The sequence below is a fragment of the Xyrauchen texanus genome, chromosome 40 (assembly GCF_025860055.1).
Source record: "Xyrauchen texanus isolate HMW12.3.18 chromosome 40, RBS_HiC_50CHRs, whole genome shotgun sequence".
NCBI classification, from domain to species: domain Eukaryota; kingdom Metazoa; phylum Chordata; class Actinopteri; order Cypriniformes; family Catostomidae; genus Xyrauchen; species Xyrauchen texanus.
The window spans coordinates 26,137,234-26,160,936 of record NC_068315.1 but is presented as its reverse complement, the minus strand read 5'-3'; the positions used below and the strand labels follow the sequence as shown (position 1 = coordinate 26,160,936).

General features: G+C 40.2%; 1 protein-coding gene across 1 annotated transcript; it reads left to right on the top strand.

Moving 5' to 3' along the window:
* The first annotated feature begins 1,174 nt into the window (after positions 1–1,174).
* On the top strand, positions 1,175–20,738 carry LOC127633893 (myc-associated zinc finger protein-like). Its single transcript, XM_052113268.1, has 7 exons — positions 1,175–1,935; positions 2,147–2,297; positions 4,584–4,954; positions 13,662–13,909; positions 14,002–14,065; positions 14,659–14,830; positions 16,351–20,738. Exons 1-7 carry the CDS (start codon positions 1,903–1,905, stop codon positions 16,695–16,697), a joined length of 1,386 nt encoding a protein of 461 aa, XP_051969228.1. The 5' UTR covers positions 1,175–1,902; the 3' UTR covers positions 16,698–20,738.
* The last annotated feature ends 2,965 nt before the right edge of the window (positions 20,739–23,703 follow it).

Here is a 23,703-nt window from a genome sequence, read left to right as displayed (position 1 = left end):
AATATATAATAATATTAATATGAGGTATTTGGGCATTAAATAAATAACTAAATAGAAAGTACAGAATCACAGTTATAACATTTTGGGAAATTATAAAGGCTAGAATTATTTCATTACTTAGTTTTTGAAATACATGCTTTAGATACTATTTGGAAAGTTTTAGAATTAGGAAAGTATAAGTACAATTTTAAAAAATAAACTACTTCGTTCTCTTTTGTTATACAAATAGTAAAAATGTGTGTTAAATCCACAAGCAAATGTTCAGTAATACATTTGCAAATATCTTTTACAAAATATTTCTATTAAAAAAATATTATTATTATAATTTTTTTATAAATGGACACTGCCAGAACATATGTACTACAGATTAATTTAAAGCATCACAGAGTTGTTTGATCGATTATTTTAATGTATTTATTTTGTGAAGACAAAATAATAAAGTATAATGTATGTACAAATGTAAATTCAATATTTTAAACAAAAACGCCACCTGAGCCATTAATAATATGCTATTAATATGAGGTAGGCCTATTTGCATATTACAAGAAATGAATACATAATTAAATAAAAAGAAAGCCCAGGCTCACATTTTCAAAAGCAAGTTGTTATTTATGTTTATTTATTTATTTTTAAAAGACAAAATAATAAAGTACAATGTATGTACATATGCAAATTAAATAATAAAAGCCAGTTGCGCCTAAAATAATTGAGGTATTTGCACATTGCAAATAAATAAAAAGAAAGCGCACGCTCACAATATAATTTTTTTTTTTTTTGTTGAATTTTTAGAAGTTAGAAATGTTTGAAAATACCGCTTGATTTCATCTTTAAATACAATAAATATAGGTGTTAGCTACTACATTTAGAAAGTTATCAAATTTGGCAAATAACAGTAAAATATCAATAATAAAATAGCCTACTGACATTATTATGTAAGCAAATAGTCAGTAATAAATGCCAAAAGATATGTAGTACAGCTTCGTCTGAAGCATCATAGAAAGAGTTGTTTGTCTATGTGTCTTTTTTTAAATCTCGATCAGTAGTCCGGGGTCCTGTGTTGTACACAGCGCTATGGCGTTACTCCATTTCTGTCGGCTCAGATTCCGAGAGGAAAGCGACGGAAACAGGAGGTGGGGGAACCGTCATCCCTTTAAACACAACTGGGACATAGCGGAGAGAGGAAAAAAGGAGAGGAGGGGGTAGAAGAAAGAGGAATTAAAAAAGAAAAGGAAGAAAGAGACAGGAGGGAGGGAGGGAGAGAGAGAGAGCGCGATAAAAAAAGAAAGATGACATCGTGTGAATTGAAGCGCCGAGGTGGAGCGGCGGGCTGCGGCCGGGCTCGAGTGATTTTCGCCGGGGTCAGAGCTTGAATCCAACAGCGAGGCTTCGACAAACACCCGATTGGCCTGTCGGGAGAACCGAGGAAAAAAAAACACTGATTTATGCATAGCAGCCTTTAAGTTTTACTATTTCAAATGCGTCAATCGCATTACGTGTAACCGTTTTTTAACGTCTAAATGCATCAACTCCTGTTTTTTAATGCATGATGTAAGAGTGTAGAAATAGAAATAACATTATTGATTTCGTGTGCAAATATGGATTTTTTTTAAGTCATGCAAAATAATAAATACTCGTTTTTTTGTTGTTGTAATGGCTCGGTGAAGGGTTAAAGTTAGATTAAAGTGAATACTGAATTGTGTGCATTATTGCCTGGTAATCTGGACCGGTAATTAATTAAACGGAAAGAGATTTTTAGCATGTTTTAAGGGGGAACCGTTTGAAAACACCTCCAAACGTTCAATATTTGCAAACTATAGACGATTTAAAGGATGCCAATGGTGCGCTATTATTCTTGATTGTGTGGTTATTATAGTATTATAATATTCATCGCTTTGGAACAAAATGGATGCCGCGTGGAGCAATTTTCTTTTTCAGGTGAGGATGAACATGGCTTGTTTATGTATATTTGTGAATGAATGTTTCAATCTTGTTATTACCGAGTTATATCAATGCCTACGTGACTACATTTAAAATGATGACCAGCTGCAGAGAGTTTCACTCCAGTCAGGCAACCAGAAGTCTCTGAGTTATACCTACACCGAAGTTTTGAATTCAAACTTAGTACTTTGTGATTGTTCTTTCCCAGACCACACCTTCTCAGGCCCAAGTGGAGGGTTCCCTCCAATCAGAACTTCTGGGTGTCCACACGACCTCTCCTCAAACCCCACCCACCGAGCACATAGCTCCGCCCCCATCGACAGTGGACACTGCTGCTCTCAATGAGGACCCTGTACCTGGTGGGTGAGAGAGAGGGTTGGTGTTCAAGGAGGGATGGTGAATGGGAGGGAGGTTTGGAGAGAAAGGAGACAACTGCCTGGGAGGGGTTGGCGGTTTTCTGTGGTTGCTCTGTGTTCCTCTGCGAGCAGTACAATATTACGGCTCCTTGCAATACAGTTTTATCTTCTTCAGCCAAAGTCACTCGGGCGACAAAGGCTTTTTGTTTGACGTTTTTATGTCATTTTTAGTCTCCCACTTCTGCACAGGGTCCCTATGGTCATAGAATACATGCAAAATAATAGTAGTAGAGATTTCCAAGCATGAAAAAGTAATTTAAGTTCAGTAGTGAATATACATTTATTATATATAGAATATATTAACGGAAAATAATTCCATGGTTTTATTATTTGACTCTGCTCTAAAAGATATAATTGGCTACAAAGAGCTCTTTGCTATCTCTATTAGAGGTAGACCGATATATCAGTTTTACCGATTAATCGGTGCCGATAGTTGGTTTTGGAACCTGTAAATCATGTTTAATGGTGTAGCAGTCACATGAAGTCCTCTTTGCAAACTAAACTTCCTCAGAAAGCAGCACAACAAATGAAGCACAACGCAAGTTTTTCGAGATGCATTTATAAATATTAAAGTTGTTTTACTTGGTGTTAAAAAATTAGTCAATCCTGTGAGAGACACGTGAAGGGTATAGTTGCAGACAGAGCTTCAAAAAGGGGCGGGAGCTCCAAATCGCTAGCAAAGAAATAGGGAGCCCCTTACCTAACCCTTTTCCTTACCCTAACCGTCTGTGGAGGTGTCGTCCCCTTTTGGAGTTGCTGCAACCCCCTTTTGGAGTAACGCCCCTTCTGAAGAAACCACACCCTATTTTGGAGATTCCATCCCCATTTGGAGATCTCCGTCCTGCAGCTATACCTACTTGCGAGACACTGAAAGAAAAAAACAGTAAGATTCAGTGCAACAGTCAAAGACATCTGTCCGGTGTGTATTAAAAGTATAGAAAAACATCACAGACATAAACTAAAGCATGTTTGAACAGCCCCTAACTCGCCCTACACTTGAAAAATGGACCCAAACCCAGCCGTAAAACCCAACGGTTTGTCAGAACTCGTTGAGTTTGGGTCTGGTTGAAGACCTCTATTGCACGTGTAGAATAACCGAATAGTGATTTTGGTGTTCTAATAGTGGCAAAATGTTAACCAAAAGACGACTATCCTGCATTATGCACCAAATCTTCATTTTTTTTTAGGTTATTATCAGGATTTTGGTCAAAAAATAAACTGCATCTGGGATTTTGTAGCTTCTATGTCTGTGCCTATCATAGTAAGGAAAGACTACGAAAATGTTTTATCTTTCAAAAAAATTTATTTTAAAAACTATCGGCCGATTAATCTGTTATTGGCTTTTCAATAAATAAAAATAAAAGTAAACATATAATAAGATTGCAAAGTAAATTGGCTTATAAACTTTTAAAATGGCAAAAATAAGGGGCCTGGCAAGCTCAGCTCAGCGAGTATTGATGCTGATTACCACCCCTGGAGTCGTGAGTTTGAATCCAGGGTGTTCTGAGTGACTCCAGCCATGTATCCTAGGCAACCAAATTGGTTGTCACGTGGGGTAATCTCCTCGAGGTCGCATTTAGGGGTTTTCGCTCTCAATGGGCACAAGGTAAATTGTGTGTGGATCACGTAGAATAGCATGAGCCTCCACATGCTGTGAGTCTCCGCGGTGTCATGCACAGCGAGCCACTTGATAAGATGTGTGGATTGACTGTCTCAGAAGTGGAGGCAACTCCACTTCCCGGATTGAGATGAGTAAACGCGCCACCACGAGGAACTAGAAAGTAGTTGGAATTAGGCATGCCAAATTGGGGAGAAAATGGCTAAAAGAGGCGAAAATGCACCCCATATCTTTTGTTGTTGACTTTAAAGGTTTTAACTTGACTGTTTTGCACCAGTTCATGTCACTTGGCAGAAGCTAGCCAAACTAGGTTGACAGCAACATGGACAGATTGTGTAACATGCCCTTAACCTTGAAAACCATGACCAAATTTATGCATGGGAAAAAAAATACAACTAAGACTACATTAAATATGTTACGTTATGTTACTGTGTTGGGTAACAAAGCAAACCCATTTGAGAATCAATGCTCTGTAAAAGAATACAAAAAAATCTTAACCAGTAATCATGAAAGACTGGAAAATGTATGGTCATTCATTGGTCAGAAAGTCTAAAATGGTGTTACTTCATATTAATAACACTCTTTCTCACTCTTCTCCATCCCTTCTGCAGTGAAGCCAGTGTCCAGACCGGCCCGTGCGGCTCATATCTGCTCTATATGCAGCAAGCAGTTTAAGAACAGCTACAACCTGCGGCGTCACCAATCCGTCCACACTGGTATCCGCATGAAGGGTGGCTCCCAGAGCCGAGAGGCCATGGCCAAAGAGAGTACAGAAAGACACACTTTCCCCCTTTCTCTCCACCTGTCCATACCCCAGCAGCAACCCCAAATGCTGCCTCCTGTTGCCGTGCTGCCCTCTCACCACACACAAGTCCTGGCTACTCAAGATGGAAATGAAGTTGCTATGGAGAGTGTGGCTTCCACTGTGACCGCCCTCCCTCCTCCTGCTGCTGTTGTCATGGCAACAGGGGAGCCTGTACAGGTGGGTATCCATGTGTATTCGAATTTCATAAATGGAAACATTCATTATATTTACATTTAGTAATTTAGCAGCTGCTTTTATCCAAAGCGACTTAAAAAAGAGGATTAATACATAATAAACTATTCATCTTAAGGAGACAGTGGTACGAAAAATGCTGCATTACAAAGTTTCACTAGCATCAGAATAGTAGTATCCAAGACAGATTAGAGTGCATCAAGAATATATATAAAAATATTAAATATAGTGGGGAAAATGCCTGTAAGTAGAGATGTGTTAATTATGAGTGTGAGTGCAGGTAGGATGGACGGAGAAATGGCTTGTAGAAGGTGGGAAGGAATGGGGTCAAGGGAACAGGTGGTGGGTGGTTGGAGAGGAGGAGTTTAGAGACCTCAGTGTCAGTCAGAATAGAGAACATAGAGACAGAAGAGCTGCATACAGGAGGTGGGTGTTTGAGAGGGTGTGGTGCTGAGAATGTATTGCTGATGGCTGTAACCTTATTAGTAAAAAATGTGGCAAAGACATCTGCTGTCAGTGAGGTGGCAGGTGGTGGAGGACAGAGAAGTGTGTTGAATGTTCTAAATAAGCTGCGTGTGTCTGTTGATCTTGTCCTGGTAATAGGAAGTTTTTGCAGATTTAAAGTTATCTGAAAAAGATGCAAGCAGTGACTGATACTTAACCAGATCTGCTGGATCTTTATATTTCCACCATCTCCTCTCAGCCATCCTGAGGTCAGTCCGATATTCACGAAGAATATCAGAGAGCCAGGGGCTGGGCGGTGTCATATGTGCTGCCCTATAGGAGAGAGGACAGATGCTGTCTAGACAGGTTGTTAATGTAGAGCTTAGTGTGCCTGTGGCAGTGTTTACATCCAGGGTGGAAAAGAGTAGTAGAAACAGTAGCGTGTAAAGGCGTGTGGGTGAAAGAGAGCGGAGGTTACGGCGAAGAAACCAAAGGTGGTTTTAATATAAATGCGAGAGTCATGTTGAATTGAACAAAGTAGTGATCAGAGACATGTAAAAGAGTAACAAGAATATTTGTGTTGGTACAGTTACATGTAAAATGTGGTCCAGCTGGTTGCCCGATCTGTAAGTTGCTGTAGTACTTAGTCTTTCCAAGTCAAACGAGGCCAGAAGAGCATGAATTTCAGTGGCCTGGGGCTTGCCTTGGTTGAAATCTCCAAGAACCACAAATGGCATACCTTCTTCAGGAAAGGAGGTGTAAAGGGATTCATGGAAAGGAGGCGGCGAGAACAGGCTTGACAATATAAATAATATTTGAATGAAGAACTTAACCAAAAGACAAACACACACAGTTGTCGAACAGCTGCCCGTAAATCTTTCTCTCTGTCCCACTGCAGTCTCCATTTGGCCTTTATCCCTCTCTGAGGCTTGATTAGCCTGATTCAGGGCCGAGTGTGCAGCATCACGACCCGGGCCCCGCCCTCCGCCCTGTCACATTCCTCCCTCGTTCTCCCTGGCATGACATACCCCTCCCCCCCCTTCCCTGGGGAGGGGCGTGCCTAACACCCATCTGCTGGCAGGTCATCCCCGTCTACCTGGATGGGGGAGGGGACAAGGGGAGGGAAACCCAAAAAAATTTAGCACCTACACTCCGTAACGGCGATCGTGCCAAATTAACCAAAACATTTTAAAAAGAGAGGTAAAGGCCAACGCGGAGCGGCAGTGGAAGAGAGAGAGAGAGAAAAAAACACTTACTCGCCGGTTCTCCGATACGCAGTAGCTTGGTCCTTGGCCACTCCTCCAACAGAAAACAGCCGCGCCTACCCGGACAGATCGGTGGCAGTCTTCCGGCCCCTGGTGGACAGAACGCCCCGCCGCATTCTCGGGAAACAGAAGGGGACTCCCCTGCCTCTGGCAGCGGTTCTCCCGCTCCAGGCGGTCGGTTAGGAGCCTCTTCTCCCTTCACAGTCGGCGGCCGTTCGTCCGCTCTCAGGCGTCTGGGCTCCTCCGTCCTCCGGCGGATCCCCACGGCTGCTCCGTTGGGGTAGATGGTAGAGGCGAGAACTCTACTATGGTGCATCCCTCCTCCTTCCCGGATTTCAGCACCAGTGTACAGGTATTAATGGAAAGGTGGAGGTGAAACCAGCTTGACGATATAAATAATATTTTAATTATAAACTGAAACAAAAAGACAAACACACAAAGGTGTCGGAGAGCTCCCTTAAATCTCTCTCTCTCTGTCCCACTGCAGTCTCCAGTCTTTAACCCTCTCTGAGGCTTGATTAGCCTGATTAGGGGCTGGGTGTGTAGCATCAAGACCCGTCCCGCCCTCCGCCCTGTCACAGGAGGACAGCAATACATCCAGCTCCTCAAGAAAGTTTGCCAGCTGACCTGGAGGGCGGTAGATGACAACAACATGGATTTTTGTGGGTTGCATTGTAGTAATAGCATGGAATTCAAAAGAAGTAATGTTACATAGAGAGTAGTATGGAAAAAATGTCCAGTCGTTTGGAATGAACAAACCTGTTCCCCCACCCCTACCAGTATGTCGAGGGGTGTGGGAGAAGGAAAAGTTGTTGGAGAGATTAGAGTGTGTTTCTGTATCCTCTGGACGTATCTAAGTTTCTGTCAGTGTGAGGATGCTGAGGGTGGACTGTGTGGCGAAGGTTGGAATGAAGTCCAGTTCCAGAGTCCCACTGAAAATGAGAGTGGAGCAGGCGCTGATGTCCAAAGTGGTCATTGGTTGTGTGGGTTGCGTTGTGTCTATATCGTGCAAACTGTCTGTAACAGATAACAGGGATGTGCTTGAGGGCACATGTTATTCATGGAGTAGACATGGGAATATATTTAAAAATATATTTAAAAAAATAATAAAAAGATACGTAAGTGCTATGGTGAGTGGCACCTTGTTGTGTCCTTGCTCCGTGGACTCGCACAGGTAGACTCGCTGGTCTTTGCTCAAGTAAGTCTTCACACAAATAGAGCTTTACGCGAGGACTTTACATGAGGACACGAGGTCAGCATTCACGTCAAATATATACACGGTGCTAACGGGTCGTTAAGTGAAAAAAGCTGGACATGACTTAATGCTGCTTAGCACAACAAAGTTAGACAAGTGGGTAATCAAAACTAAAGTGCGAGGTGACAAACGCGGGAACAAACGCGACTTGAGTAGACAGCAAACAAATAATGCTAAACTTAAGCAATCTAAAACGCTAAAACAAGTGAAGGACTGTTTAGAGACACACTAAAATAATGCAAGTTTTATACACAATAAACATACAACTCTAAACCTACCAGTGAATTCCCTAGGACAAGTCAAAAACAATGTAGCACACACACACACGTTTAAGCGACGCGAGTTCAAAAAGGTACAACACAGCAAATAAATAGCACTAGTCTAGCAATGAATACTACTCTAAAGCAAAGTGAACACACTTACATGCAACTGCAGACTCCTGTAGATAGATCACTTCACATAGCAACCAATGTGTCATACAAAGTTTAACAACATCTGCAGTAGAGATGTAATGTATGAAAATTTGATATCATGATTATTGTGACCAAAACCTTAGCAAACAAGGGAATAGCAAATGCAGTATAGCAGAGTGTGTGAGCTGAGCGGAGTGGGAGTGGCATGATTTTGCCTGGAGCGAGGAGCGGGTTTTAAAGAAATCGGAGCGTCATTGTTTTCGTTCGCTGTAAGAACGCACAACTAAAGCTCTGTTACGGGCAAAACACGTGTTAACGGACCTTAATGCAATACTTCACCACGTGTTAAGCAGTGTTAAACACATTTGGCATGAAGAAAAGATGGAATTTCTGATATAACCTGAAAGAAAAAAAAAATAATAATAAATACTAGTTTAAAATCTAGCAACACTTGGTAATGTTCGACCTTCAGCACGAAGGTTACTTTCACTTTCTGTTTTCACGCTCCCTATTATTGAGTTAAGCTTGCTCTCTTTATTCTTACATCAGCTGGCATATAGTGACAATTAATGATGGTATGGTGAAAGAGATCACGAGTGGGGAGATGATTGCCACGATCAAATGTTTGTTGTGAAATCCAAAAGACGTGTACAAAAAACACAATGATAAACCATTTACATGTGGAGAGAAAATCTAAAGATCAGTAATACATATATTGCCTATTAAATATTTTGAATAATCACATCAGCATTCTACTCTAATGCATCGCAATCTTAACTGTAGGCTATTATGTCCCGCATTAAAAAGAATTTAACTTTTTACAAAGCAAAACACCAACTGAATTTATCAACATGTTAGTATTGCGTAGTTTGAATTTAATTGATTGCCATCTAAATTTATTTTAGTGCCATAGTCTAATTTATGTGTTACATGTTTGCAGATGAAGAAGCTCAGCAAATGCCAATAGAGGGAAAAAAGTGTAGAACGTTCACAGAATTACAGTGAGGGAAAATTATTTGATTTTGTACGTTTGCCCACTGACATAGAAATGATCAGTCTGTAATTTTAATGGTAGGTTAATTTGAACAGTGAGAGACAGTCACTGTCAAAAATGTTATAAATTGAATTGCATTTTAATGATGGAAATAAGTATTCGACCCCCTCTCAATCAGAGATTTCTGGCTCCCAGGTGTCTTTTATACAGGTAACGAGCTGAGATTAGGAGCACACTCTTAAAGGGAGTGCTCCTAATCTCAGTTTGTTACCTGTATAAAAGACACCTGTTCACAGAAGCAATCAATCAATCAGATTCCAAACTCTCCACCATGGCCAAGACCAATGAGCTGTCCAAGGATGTCAGGGACAAGATTGTAGATCTACACAAGGCTGGAATGGGCTACAAGACCATCACCAAGCAGCTTGGTGACGTGACAACAGTTAGTGCGATTATTTGCAAATGGAAGAAACTCAAAAGAACTGTCAATCTCCCTCGGTCTGGGGCTCCATGCAAGATCTCACCAAGTGGAGTTGCAATGATCATGAGAACGGTGAGGAATCAGCCCAGAACTACACGGGAGGATCTTGTCAATGATCTCAAGGCAACTGGGACCATAGTCACCAAGAAAACAATTGGTAACACACTACGCCGTGAAGGACTGAAATCCTGCAGCGCCCGCAAGGTCCCCCTGCTCAAGAAAGCACATGTCCAGGCCCATCTGAAGTTTGCCAATGAACATCTGAATGATTCAGAGAAGAACTGGGTGAAAGTGTTGTGGTCAGATAAGACTAAAATCAAGCTCTTTGGCATCAACTCAACTCGCGTGTTTGGAGGAGGAGGAATGCTGCCTATGACCCCAAGAACACCATCCCCACCGTCAAACATGGAGGTGGAAACATTATGCTTTGGTGGTGTTTTTCTGCTAAGGGGACAGGCCAACTTCACCGCATCAAAGGGATGATTGACAGGGCCATGTACCGTCAAATCTTGGGTGAGAACCTCCCTCCCTCAGCCAGAGCATTGAAAATGGGTCGTGGATGGGTATTCCAGCATGACAATGACCCAAAACACATGGCCAAGGCAACAAAGGAGTGGCTCAAGAAGAAGCACATTAAGGTCCTGGAGTAGCCTTGCCAGTCTCCAGACCTTAATAACAGAGAAAATCTGTGGAGGGAGCTGAAGGTTTGAGTTGCCAAACGTCAGCCTCGAAACCTTAATGACTTGGAGAAGATCTGCAAAGAGCAGTGGGACAAAATCCCTCCTGAGATGTGTGCAAACCTGGTGGTTAACTACAAGAAAAGTCTGACCTCTGTGATTGCCAACAAGGGTTTTGCCACCACGTACTAAGTCATGTTTTGCAGAGGGGTCAAATACTTAGTTCCCTTATTAAAATACAATTCAATTTATAACATTTTTGTTGTTATTCTGTATCTCACTGTTCAAATTAACCTACCATTAAAATTATAGACTTATCATTTGTTTGTCAGTGGGCAAACGTACAATATCAGCAGGGGATCAAATAATTTCCCCTCACTGTATATGGCAAGGTTAGTTAAAAGAAGTGCCAATAATACATAGGCCTAATAACGTTTTTTGTTTTTTTTGTAATTTATTAATTTGATTTTCATTTGTTTGTTAGTTTTTTATTGATCAGTTCCAGAGAATGCTGTTGATATGTTTCAAACGTAAGCTATACAATGTATTTTATTTAGACTTGGGCTAATGTTAGTGTTCTAATAAAGCACATTGTAGCTTTTTTTCTAGTATTGTGTATTTATTTTTCATTTAATACATCTTCTGCATGGAAGGTTGTGATATTAAAAAGCATACTGAAATAACTTTACAGAGTGGAGCAGGAGTGCAGTGATTAAAGAATGCTTTAAGCACGGAGGGGAAATTGTTGCCACTCCACTCACATACTCTGCAGTATAATTACAATTATTATTATTGGTGTGGTTACAGTATTATTATTAACTTACACATATTAAATTATCAAAATATGTTGGTTGGTTGACTAAACTACACAACATGTTATTACATAGCTCTCTGAAATTCTTGATTCTGGTCGCTCATCCTGATACTCTTCTATCTCATGCTCTCTCCTTTCCTACAAACACAACTGGTGCCATCATGCATCATGTTATAGTTTTCGATTGTATTGAAAATGAAATCGGAGGACTTCAGTATTTGTATTGGATTATTGTTTTGTAGACTGCAACAGATTATAAAATAATTAAAGAACAGGTAACATTTTAAAACCTTCATCTGAAATCACTATTTCATATCCCCGTAATGATTTGAAAAGCTGTGTATTAGTGGTATGAATGTACATTACTTAAATGTCGCACGTATTTGTTATTTTTTACTGTCTTGTTGTATTGTTCGTTTGTCTTGGCTCAAAGCGATGCACTTGCTAGGAACCTTTTATTTGCGAAGCTTGCGTTTTTTTATAAGTGAGATAAGAAATTATTTCAACCCAATTAAATATCGTATCCAACTATTTACTTTCCCCAACTCATCTACTGCTAAAAGTTAACTTACTTGCATGCACTATAAAGTGATAGATGGTTGTCACGAAGATGACTCGCCAGATTGGACACCTTGCCCCGTTTCACAGTGACATTCCTCTGGCAAGCTCTGCAGGCAGAGTTACCATCTTCTAATAATTTCCCTTAGCATTCTTATAAAATTCAAAATATGACCACACTTCTAATTTGGTCTTGGAAGGTTGGAAATTCTCCTGAGCGCTGTCATTGCCTTCCACCATGTTTTCACGCTAAAAGAACAACAATAAGAATGTTACATGCTTCACCCATGCGTCAGACTCATGGTGGGTGTGTGTGGACAGCATTTACCACGATTTTCACAAATCTCGATAATCGTGCATGGTTTTAATGATAATGAAATGTGACACATACTAACCGTCTGGGAATTTTATTGTGGTTTACCATGAACCGTTAACCGTTTCATCCCTAATCTGCAGTATAGGACTGCCAAGTTCTCACAGTGGCTGGAGTAGTAAAGATGTTAGCACAGAAGAAAGAGTCAGACAAGGAATTATTATTATTATTATTTGTACATTTAAGTGCATGTTGAGTGCAGTTGTAAGTACAATAGGTGTGTGTTGGTTAAATGCTCACAGAACAGATGTGTTTTCAGCTGGTTCTTGTATGTTGAGAAGGTAACAGCAAATCGTGTGGAGGTTGGAAGTTCATTCCACCACAGAGGAGCAGAGAAATTCCACCACAGAGGAGCATCTTTGTGATGGGACCACCATGTGTTGCTCATTCATAGACTGCAGAGAGCAAGTTGGAGCATAGACCTGAAGTAGGGAATTGAAGTAAAAGGGTACGGTTCCATTGGCTGTCCTGAAAGCCAGAGTCAGATCCTTGAATTTTATGTGGGAAGCTACAGGTAGCCAGTAGAGTGAAAACAAGAGTGGGGTGACATGAGCCCTTTTTGGATGATTGAAGACCAGATGCACTGCTGCATTCTGGACCATCTTCCGTGGCTTAATTGGATTAGCTGGAAGGCCAGCCAACAGAGCATTGCAGTAGTCCAGTCTTGAAATGACCAGAGCTTGGACCAGGAGTTGTGTAGCATATTCAGACAGGAAAGGTCTGATTTTCCTGATGTTGTTAAGCACGAATCTGCAAGACCGAATGGTTGATGAGATGTGTGCAGTGAAATTAAGCTGGTCAACTACCACCACTCTCAGGTTCTGGGCTGTTCAGGTTGGTGTAAGTGTAGTTGAACCAAGATGACAAGTGAGGGTGTGGTCAACAGATGGGTTGGCTGGGATCATGAAGAGTTCTCTCTTGGCAAGGTTGAGCTGAAGGTGTTGTTCCTTCATCCAGGTCGAAATGTCTGAGAGGCAGGCAGAGATACAAGCTGAGACAGTAGGGTCATCAGGCTGGAATGACAGGTAGAGCTCCATGTCATCTTCGTAGCAGTGGTAGGAAAAGCCATGTGCCTCAATGACCGACCCAGTGATGTTCTGTATGTTTAGAAGAGGAGGGGGACAAGCTCTGATCCTTGAGGATCCCCAGTGGTCAGCTGGTGTGTCTTGGACACCTCTCCTCTCCAGGAGACCTTGAACGATTTCCCAGTGAGATATTACTCAAACCATCCAACCAGAGTTCCTCAAGTATCAGTGCTTGGCCCCCTCCTCTTCTCGATGTACACAACATCACTGGGATGGTCATTGAGGCACATAGTGTAGCATCAGATTATTTCTGGTGTTTAGATCACATATGGATCACATGCTTACAATACTTAGACGGTTAAATAACTTTTCTAAACCTTTCTCCCCCCTCAGAGGCCAGTTAACCAGAATCCCAATCCTGTGCGTAAAAACCACGCATGTGAGACCTGTGGCAAAGCCTTCAGGGATGTGTACCACCTGAACAGACACAGGCTCTCCCATTCGGATGAGAAGCCATTCTCTTGCCCGATCTGCCAGCAGCGGTTCAAGAGGAAGGACCGCATGAGCCATCACGTCAGATCCCATCAGGGAGGAGTGGAGAAACCCTATGTGTGCCCGCACTGTGCTAAAGCTTTCTCACGGTAGGACAAACCTGTTTGATCTCACATCCCACACACAAACTATTTGTGAGTATGAAGAGTATGAACTAAATATTTCTCACTCTTTCTCACAGGCCTGACCATCTCAACAGTCATGTCAGACAGGTCCATTCTTCAGAAAGGCCCTTCAAATGTCCCGTATGGAAGTTTGAGTTTATTTTTTTGTACAATATCTTTGTTATTTTAAATTTCATAAACAACCTATAGAATGCCTGTTAACTTTTACTCTTATAAACTTTTTTTTTTTTTTTTTTATAAATTTTGTATTTATTTGTGAGGATATTGTATTGTTTTATCTAAAAGATGTTAATAGAGAAACAATTATAATCAGTTTGCTATAAAACAGATGGTTCTGGATGCTGATTGGTCAATACAGCATTCCAGCTGTGCTAAAAACATACTACAGCAACAACTATGACTCAAAATACCTTTTCATCAAGCTACTATTTATATCTCTGCACAGAACCCAAAAATGCCGACATTTAACCTTAGTTTATATATCAGGTACTTTTGAAAAATGTAATGATAATTTCTTTTTCTTTATAAAAGCAGTAATGCACTTGAGGTTGTGCTATTGTGAATATAGTTGCTCCACTACATATTGTGCCTAACAACGGCCTGTAATCATGACTATATACACAATATTGCTTGGCCTGTTGTACCTTTTACCTTAATTATAACACAGTAAAGCTGTTGTTACAACATTTGGAGGTATGTTTTGTTTGGTGCAGACGTGTGAATCGAGCTTTGCCACACGGGACAGACTGCGCGCTCACATGATCAGACATGAAGAGAAGGTCCCGTGTCACATTTGTGGCAAACTGCTGTCTGCTGCTTACATCACGGATCACATGAGGGTGCACAACCAATCACAGCATCACTCCTGCCACCTCTGCAACCGCAGTATGATATTTTATATTTTATTCTTTATACTTGCTTTACTATCCTATATCCTGTATCCTTCTCTACCTGTCTGTCTCTCTATCTATCTATTAGCATTGTCACAATACCAACATTTCAGTAATCAAAACCAATACCAGTAAAATTTCAGTTGCACAGCAAAAACTAATATCTAAATAAATTGAATATTAATTAGGGCTGTCAGTTATTAACATTTTTAATTAAGTTTATTCCATGGCATAACATTGCAATTAAAAGAATAGTTCACCTAAAAATGAAAAATCTCTCATCATTTACTCACCCTCATGCCATTCCTGATGAGTATGACTTTATTTCTTCAGCAGAACACAAAGATTTTTATAAAAATATCTCAGCTCTGTAGGTCCATACAATGCAAGTGAATGGTGATCAGACTTTTGTATCACATAAAGAAAACATAAATGTAATCCATAAGACTCCAGTGGTTTAGTCCATGTCTTCAGAAGTGATATGATAGGTGTGGGTGAGAAACAGAACAATATTTAAGTCCTTTTTTACTTTAAATCTCCACTTTAACTTAAATAAAATAAAGAGAATTCAGTATATATAATACCTAATACTTCAAATAATGATTATAATATACTGTATCTATATAGATCTCACTGGTTTTCAGCATCATAAACACAATATTTTTAGGATGCTGTGTCAAGTTAAAAGTTGTTGAAACTATGAACATCGTGTCTTGAGATCTCTGCATTCTATTTTGTTTCGTCCAGCTGTCAGGAACGCTTCCTGGCTCTAATTGTTTGCGTGGCTGCACTGCTTGTGAGCTTTGAGGTGCGCTGACTGCCTCCTACTGTCTCGGCTCTTAAAAAACACAAAGTTACTTCAAGTTTGAATTGCTCCAATGGTAGGAAAATACTTGCATTACGGAATTTAGGTATGGGTAAGGAGGCATGATAATTCTTTAACATATTGTAATATAATCAATCACACTAAATTGATGCTTTAAACCCTATTATTAATATAAATATTAACAAATTAAATTAGAATATTGAAATGTAGTATTTCGAGTAAACATTTAAGTAAATAGAAAATATTGCTTCAAGTTCTCAAAATTAAAGCAAATGTTACATTTTAAAATTATGAAAAAGAGACAAATTACAAGCCCTAGAATAAATATAAACAATAGAAATAAATGTAAATGAAGGAAACAGTACATTACGTTTTTCTCTGGTGTGTAACATCCAGATTGAAAAACAGTACAAAAGATGAATTACACTGCATTTTAATTACATCCATCTATCTATCTATCTATCTATCTATCTATCTATCTATCTATCTATCTATCTATCTATCTATCTGTTTAATATTTATCATTTAACAAACTGTATTAATTGCATAAATAAAAACTCTTGTAAATTAATAACACAATCAGCTTGTCTGACTGTAATTATCATTAGCAATTAATTATGAGGTAATCAAACACAGTTGCACTTCTAAGACATGCAGTGCTTCACCTCCCAAACTCACCATCCCTTCAGGTTTCACCACACTGACGTACCTGCGTGTTCACGCTCAAAAGCACCACGGTCAGGAGTGGAAGGAGAGCGCAGGAGGGTTTGGCACCACCGGGTCTGGAGGTGTCCTGGTTTGTCAGCTCTGTGGTGTGCACTGCAAGAACCCAACCCAGCTGCAAGGTCACATGGGTACCCACAATCCCCCTGTGAGTGACCCCAACCCCATCACTACTACCAGCGAAGTGGTCCCAGGAACCACGGTCACCCTGTGCAACATGGTTTCGGCACCAACCATGTTCTTGAGTGGAAACACAGTAGTGGATCTGCTAGTCACCGACTGCTCCAGCATCATCCCGCAACCTCAGAGCTAGCAGAGCAGAGCTGTAGTGCACACATGCTAGTAACTATATTCACTATTACAACACACAGTTTTAAAAGTAGCTGTCACCCATACACCTGTATGACTCAAAACAGACATTCATGTTCATAAACACTAAAGAACCACAAGAAGCCAAGGAGAAACTGTGAAAAAAGGCATTCTGAGTGGACATTGCTCAAATGTTTTATGACATGGACTCGCAGAACCACACATATAAAAACTAATGTAGCATGATATATTTTGATAAAACACCTCTCAATGATGCACATAATAGGACAGGCAGGGGAAAATTCACTTAACAGTTTTGCCATGGTTGTCAAATTACTGCATTTTATTTACCAACACACTCAATGCAGTTTAATTGGCGCTGCGCTGTATTCAAATTAGTACTTTTCAGTCTTTTTAGCGTAAACATGGCTGCTTTCTATGTAAATTAGGTTTATTGTAGATTTGGTCTTGTTTACAAAATTCAGCACTATTTGCTTGCCGCAATTAACATTACGTTTTTACCAGCCACTGGAAAGCAGGTGGTAAACATTTATTAAAATTAGATGTTGTGTACATTTTTCAGATCATGTCAGCAGTAATTCATCAAATGATGGAGAAGAGCATTTTAACCAGGCATATATAAAGACAAGCATAGTGAAGCACACTTTTGGCATTGTGTCTGGATCGCAGTGGTGGAGCGATGCAGTATAGTCCCAGCAAAATATGCCACAACCTATTGCTCCAAACCGGCCCGCAAAATTGGGAATTTCGTCTTGCAAATTGCATTCAACACAAAAGGTTTAGGTGTGTTTGTGCCATTACCTGATTTGCATAATTCCTTCTGAGTATCAGGTGTTAAACGCAGACAGCGCATACAAATAAACCACGCTATCAACAAGCGCAATTTAATCTTTGTGAATTCCCCCATAGTCACTTTACACTTAGCCCTCCCAAAACCATATAATCTATGTACGTTTTCTAGTTTAGCTGAGGGGGTATGAGGACAATATTTTGTCTTCTTATGAAGGTGGAAAAGGAGACAAGCAGAGACTTTGAAGGCAGTGTTAAAATATTGCCACATTGCACTCTTTTGCTTTCTCCTTTTCTCCCTTTTACCTTCTTTTTTTCTCACGGCTGCAGGACTCTGATGATACTGTGATTGTGTATTTCTACTGTATTTCCTCTGCCTGTAATATGATTTCCTGTTTGTTTGCCAGACCTTTCTTTTCCACCGCCATAACCTAGCATCAAGTCGTGTTCATATGTCATAATATCTTACTCTGTTTAAAAATAAAAAGCAGAAAATGAGAGGTTGGATGAGAGGAAAGTTGCAGAGAAAATATTTCACTTTAAGTCATGTTTTGACCTAACCAGAAACGCACAGGCATAGTTTCTGTTTGTGTGTACCTAGTAGCGTCAGTACAGTACTGATAATTAATTAGTCATGTGTCTGTTTATTTAATTGTGACTCTGAATTTGTCAGCAGTTATCAAGACTACCATTATTCTAAAGGCGTTCAAACTGACTGCATCTTGCAGAGTGACTGCACAAAGTGACTGGAGCTCATTCATTTTCTTTCCAGACATAAGTGATAGCGCCAGCCGGTGACATGATTTTTGTCCTGCCAAACTGATCGCACTGTGAATTCAGTGACAGCAGGTTGAAAGTTTTGCTTTTGCGAACTTACAGAAATTTGAATCACTGCCCCCCAGTGGCCTAAGCTGGAAGTGTTGTTGAATGTATGGGTACGTTTGAGCTCCAGTTCCCGAATGAAATGTCCATCGAGTGGAGGTAAAAGCAAGTTTTTTTTGTTGTTGTTGTTGTAATTTATGTAATACAGTCAACAAGAATGCATATTTTATTAACCATACACGTAACCCAAATGCCAACCCTTAAACCTAACCGTCAATGGAGTAAAAATATATTTTTGAGTGGAAATACAACCTCCGAATCGATGACTTTCTGGTTTCCATTGGATTGATTGGGGTTTATTTCAGGGTACATGAACATTCAGAAGCATTATGTTGATTTACCGTGGGATTATGTTGGACTGGTGACTTGGAAAAAGTTGAGAAACGTTTACATTTATGCAAATGAGCAGCAAAGTGAAAAGGCAACTACCAGTAGGAGTCAAGACACTGGAGCTCACGCGATCCGTGGGTGGATTTGATTCCTGCATTAAACATCTTGCTCATGATATGATACATTATGCACAGCTGCGCTTTATGTATAAATGCTTTTCCCTGCAGTGTATTAATTTTTATCTGTTAAAAAATGTATGCCTTTTCAAAATTGAATGACTTGTCATTTCTGATTTTTAAAAGCTATGGCCAGTTACGCAGCCGACAAATAATCTTAAAGCAACCAGGGGCCGGTTGCATAAACATAGCCATTAACTCAAGACTTCGTATAACAATTAGTCTAACTAAAGATGCCAAAGAAAACCTGTTGCATAAAAGATGTTACAGCTGTCTTTAGTAAGACAAGAATTTCTAATTTGCATTGCATTGTGGTAAAAGTAAGACACTGAACGACAGTGAGCAATCAACACAGTTTTCCTTCGCTGAAAATATTTGCTTAATAGAAGAATAGCATACTTCAAAATGGACTCTAATGAGTCAAAGTCTAGTCCCCCACTAGCTGACAATTATTTTCCACGGCAACATAGAATGTCAATGAAAGTTAGTGTAGGGGTATGCAGACTTCCATTTTGGTCTTAAGTTAGAGCGATCTAATTTTTAATTCTTGTCACTGATTATGTGAACTTCCTTACTTACTTCCTGGTATCAATGCGGGATTTGAACCGGGTCTTCCACCCTGCTGACACAACACGCTTCAGGTCGCGCCACGTGGGGAGATAAATACACTCGAGCCGATGCAAAAATGTCTTTTAGGAGATTTAACTTTAACTTTTTGCTAGACTTTGAGTGAAAGATCTGTGATTGGTCTCTTTTAATGAATAACACTGACCTAGGTGTTGAACAGAAGTTTAATGATACTATTGTGATATTTTATACAGACTTCCAATTTACAGATTTAGCACAAAGATGCTCGCTGTGAGTCTAATTATTTGGCCATGACTGTACTGGGGGGATTTGGTTGGTGTGTAGTGAACATTTTGTTTGAATGTTTTTCTTCCTCTCTGATTCTCACCTCGGTTTTTTTTTTTATCCGTTCCCATACGGAGGAGAACATGACTGAAACAATGAAACCACTGCCTGACTTTTCCTGAGGAACAGATGTTAGGTCCTGAACTAAGAAATTCAAAGAGAGTGATATTTAGATTAAATGTTTAAAAGTGATGCTATTTTCCATTGCAACAGGCCATCAAAAAAAATGAGTGCAACTGTTGTTACTGCTTCCACTAAGAATTATAGGAAAAGTTTTTTTGGTTTTGTAAAAGATTGTGTTTTCATTTCTTGTTCTGTTGTGAATGTGAGAATGGTGTTTAAAGAAGGGCTTAATCATTATGCTCAAGTGAAATTAAGAGAAATAAAACACTACTATCTCAAGTGTCAAAGCTGACAAAAACTATGGAGAAAAAATAGAGTTGTCTTGGTTCTTGGTTTTGTAATGGAGTGATTTGTTTGATCAGTTTAGTGTTGGTACTGTATACTGGTATATCTGGTTATTACTGAACTTAATTTTATTATAAACTTTGTTCTTCCTGTCTAGAAATGTAGTTGTTTTAACAAGGTCCAGATCATGTTTAGGTTCTTTTTAATTTAGCATTAAGCTGAAATAATACCTCTAATCACTGTACAGCTCTGTCAATGCATCTCAATGCCTTATTGTTCTCTACCACATTTAATTCGTCAAACTCTAAAACTATTTTAAATTATAGTCAAGAAACCAGTTAAAAGGAAAGAAAAATAATAATGGGATGTATTTATATTTATATTTTTGTATTTCTCAGCAGTATGCATGTCTATAAACAGAGCAAAACAAAATGTTGATGCTTACCATGATCATGAATATTATGTTATTATTTTGTAGATTAGGTAGATCATGTTATCATTTTGTAATTTTGACTATTAAAAGGAAATGGAGCAATCATCTCTCATTGTGTCAAGTGTGTTGTATTGTCAAGATCAGAGAATTATGTGTGTCTAAATGAGAAAAAATATTGCAATACACAAATCTGACCTTAACATCCTGTTCTACTCCAGTGATATTTCTCCATCTACAGTTCCATAATCCATATCTGTTTACAGAACCTTCTGGCTTCTACAGAACACAACAGCACAGTCAATTCTGAGTTTCCACTTCCTAAAGATGAACCTCTTTCTCAGTACACCCAAAGTATTGCTATTATATCATTCTTTCCTTTGATGTGATCAATGTGGTGCGCTTTAGATGCTGGAAACTGGGAATTCTGCCTGTTCAATTGCTCAGTAGATTAAGCAATATGTAGAATACTCTAAATTGTGTTGGTCCTTAACTCAGGCTCAAGCTCCACTCTTCACCATGATGGTAACCCCCAAAACTACAACATGCTTCCAAATCTTAACATAACAAAACATTAAACAGTAACAAGTCACCCCCGTTATATTTGCCTTGCATAAAGACATTAAATGACACTTAAAGGGATAGTTCACCCCCAAATAAATTTTATTTACTCACTCTCATGCCTTCCCAGATGTGTAAGACTTTCTTTCTTCTGCAGAACAGAAATTAAGATTTTTAGAAGAATATCTCAGCTCTGTAGGTCCATATAATGCAAGTGAATGGCGATCAGATCTTAGAAGCTCCAAAAATCATATAAACGAAACATAGAAGTAATCCATAAGACTCCCCAGTGGTTAAATCCATATCTTCAGAAGTGATCTGATGGGTCCCCAGTAGGGGATGATATGCATGAAGAATATGAATCACCAGTAACACAAGAAGAAGAAAGTTAAAGTGGACACTTACTGAGCAGGGAGGATAATTTATAGTAAAAAAGGACATAAATATTGATCTGTTTCTCACACACACCTATCATATCTCTTATGAAGATATGGATAATACCACTGGAGTTTTATGGATTAGCTTTATGCTAATTTATGTGATTTTTGGAGCTTCATAATTTTGAATTCACTTGCATTGAATGGGCCAAAAGAGCTGAGAAATCCATCTAAAAATCTTTATTTGTGTTCAGCAGATGAAAGAAAGTCATACACATCTGGGATGGCATGGGGGTGAGTAAATGATGACAGAATTTTCATTTTTGGTGAACTATCCATTTAAGGGCAGGTTACACTACATTTTGCAATCCATTCACTACCATTCAAAAGCATCAGAACGCTGGAGTCCGGAAACACAAGATCATGCGAAGAAATTTCGTACAACACTGCGTACCAAAGTTCAAGCTTGGTGAACTCTGACCTGTGAATCTGGATGGTGAGAGAATGCGTGAGCAACAGAAGAATGAAACATCACACAGACCTCTTGGCTAAATTCAAACGATACATATTTCAAGGCTGCATGTTTTTATTGTTGCTGGAAAGTAACATTTATAATATAATATTATTTGTTATTTGTGAAGTGATATTTACTAAAACCAGAGGCCCTCTCGCATGATATCATATTCTTGTCCGTTGTGTTGTCCAGAAAAATGAGTGTGCTCAAAGACGAGTGTGAACTCCCCTTTAATTTGAAAATGTACTCTCCCTGTGTCCCATGCAAAGCATGCTGGGAACTAGAAATCCTCTGCCCAATTTCAGTTAACAAAACAAAAAATATTCATGTTGTCCCAACACACATGGATTAAATAAATCTGACAAAACACTTTTTAAGTTACTGTAATTCAACTGTTAATTTAAGTTCCCCGTCTGTCGCTCACTTCGACATTGTGTGGAGTGAAGTGAGACAAGGGGACTTTCTTGAAGGCCTCGGTTACCGCTGAACTTGAGAAAAGGCCAATGAGAATTTGCATGTCCCTCCTCCGGACATATGGGTATAAAGGGAGGGAATCATGCCTCTGTTCATTCAGATTTCTTCTTCTGAGCCGAGCGGTTGTGCGATCAGCAAGCTGAGATCCACTCACCTCTGCAGAGCTTATGCTGTTGGATCTACTGCGCATATCAGTGGCTTTCTCCTCTGCACGGCAGTGCAGCTTTGCCCCTGGGCGCTTCGACAGCACTGCTAAAAGAGAGTATTTTTCTATAAGAGTTTATTTCTCTAAAAGAGCAATACACAGCTGGTGTTTGAACGTCCTTTTCAGGACGCGTCTTTATAAAGATGCCCTTCCACCCCATGTAGTTCCTAGATGCGGTCGATTTCTCTCCGCTCCTGACAGTCACAAGCACTGCCTCTTGTGTCTGAGCCACGATCACACTGAGGCAGCGTTTGTGGATGGTTCGTGTTCTCACTGCAAGAACCTTACCATGGCAATGTTGCGGTCGCGGCTTTCCTTCTTAAAGAGGAACGCCACTCCAGCCGTCCCCCACATCACTCCTTCCCACGAGATTGAGGACGACCCGGATGGCGATGGAGGCGATTTGGGGATGGCAGCGGGCTCGGTTTCACCGCGTAGATCCCCACGAACCACCCACCCCTGGCACGCTCGTTGACTTCTGTCCGAGCTCGAGGTGAGAGCGGCTCTCCTCACGGCCAGTCTGTTTACTCCCTCGAGCCCCCCAGCTGGATGATGAGTTCCCCGCTGCATCGGAGTGCGTTCCGGTGTCTGATGCAGAAGACTCGACTGGACTGCCGCCTTCGGGTGGGCATGCCCAGCGGTTGACGCACAGCCACCCCGCCGGTTCCTTTCTTCCCGGAGGTGCATGATGAGCTGACGTGGTCATGGAGGTCACCTTTCACTGCCCTCAACCAACCTCCTCGCTCATCCGTTCTCACTACCCTCGACAGTGAGGCGGCCCACGGGTACTCGGAGGTCCCCCAGGTGGACAGAGCGGTTGTGATCCACCTGTGTCCCAAGAACGCCACCACCTGATAGGATCGCCCAGTGCTCTCCTCCAAGGCCTGTAGGATGACGTCATCACTGACCGCCAAAGCCTACAGTGCCACTA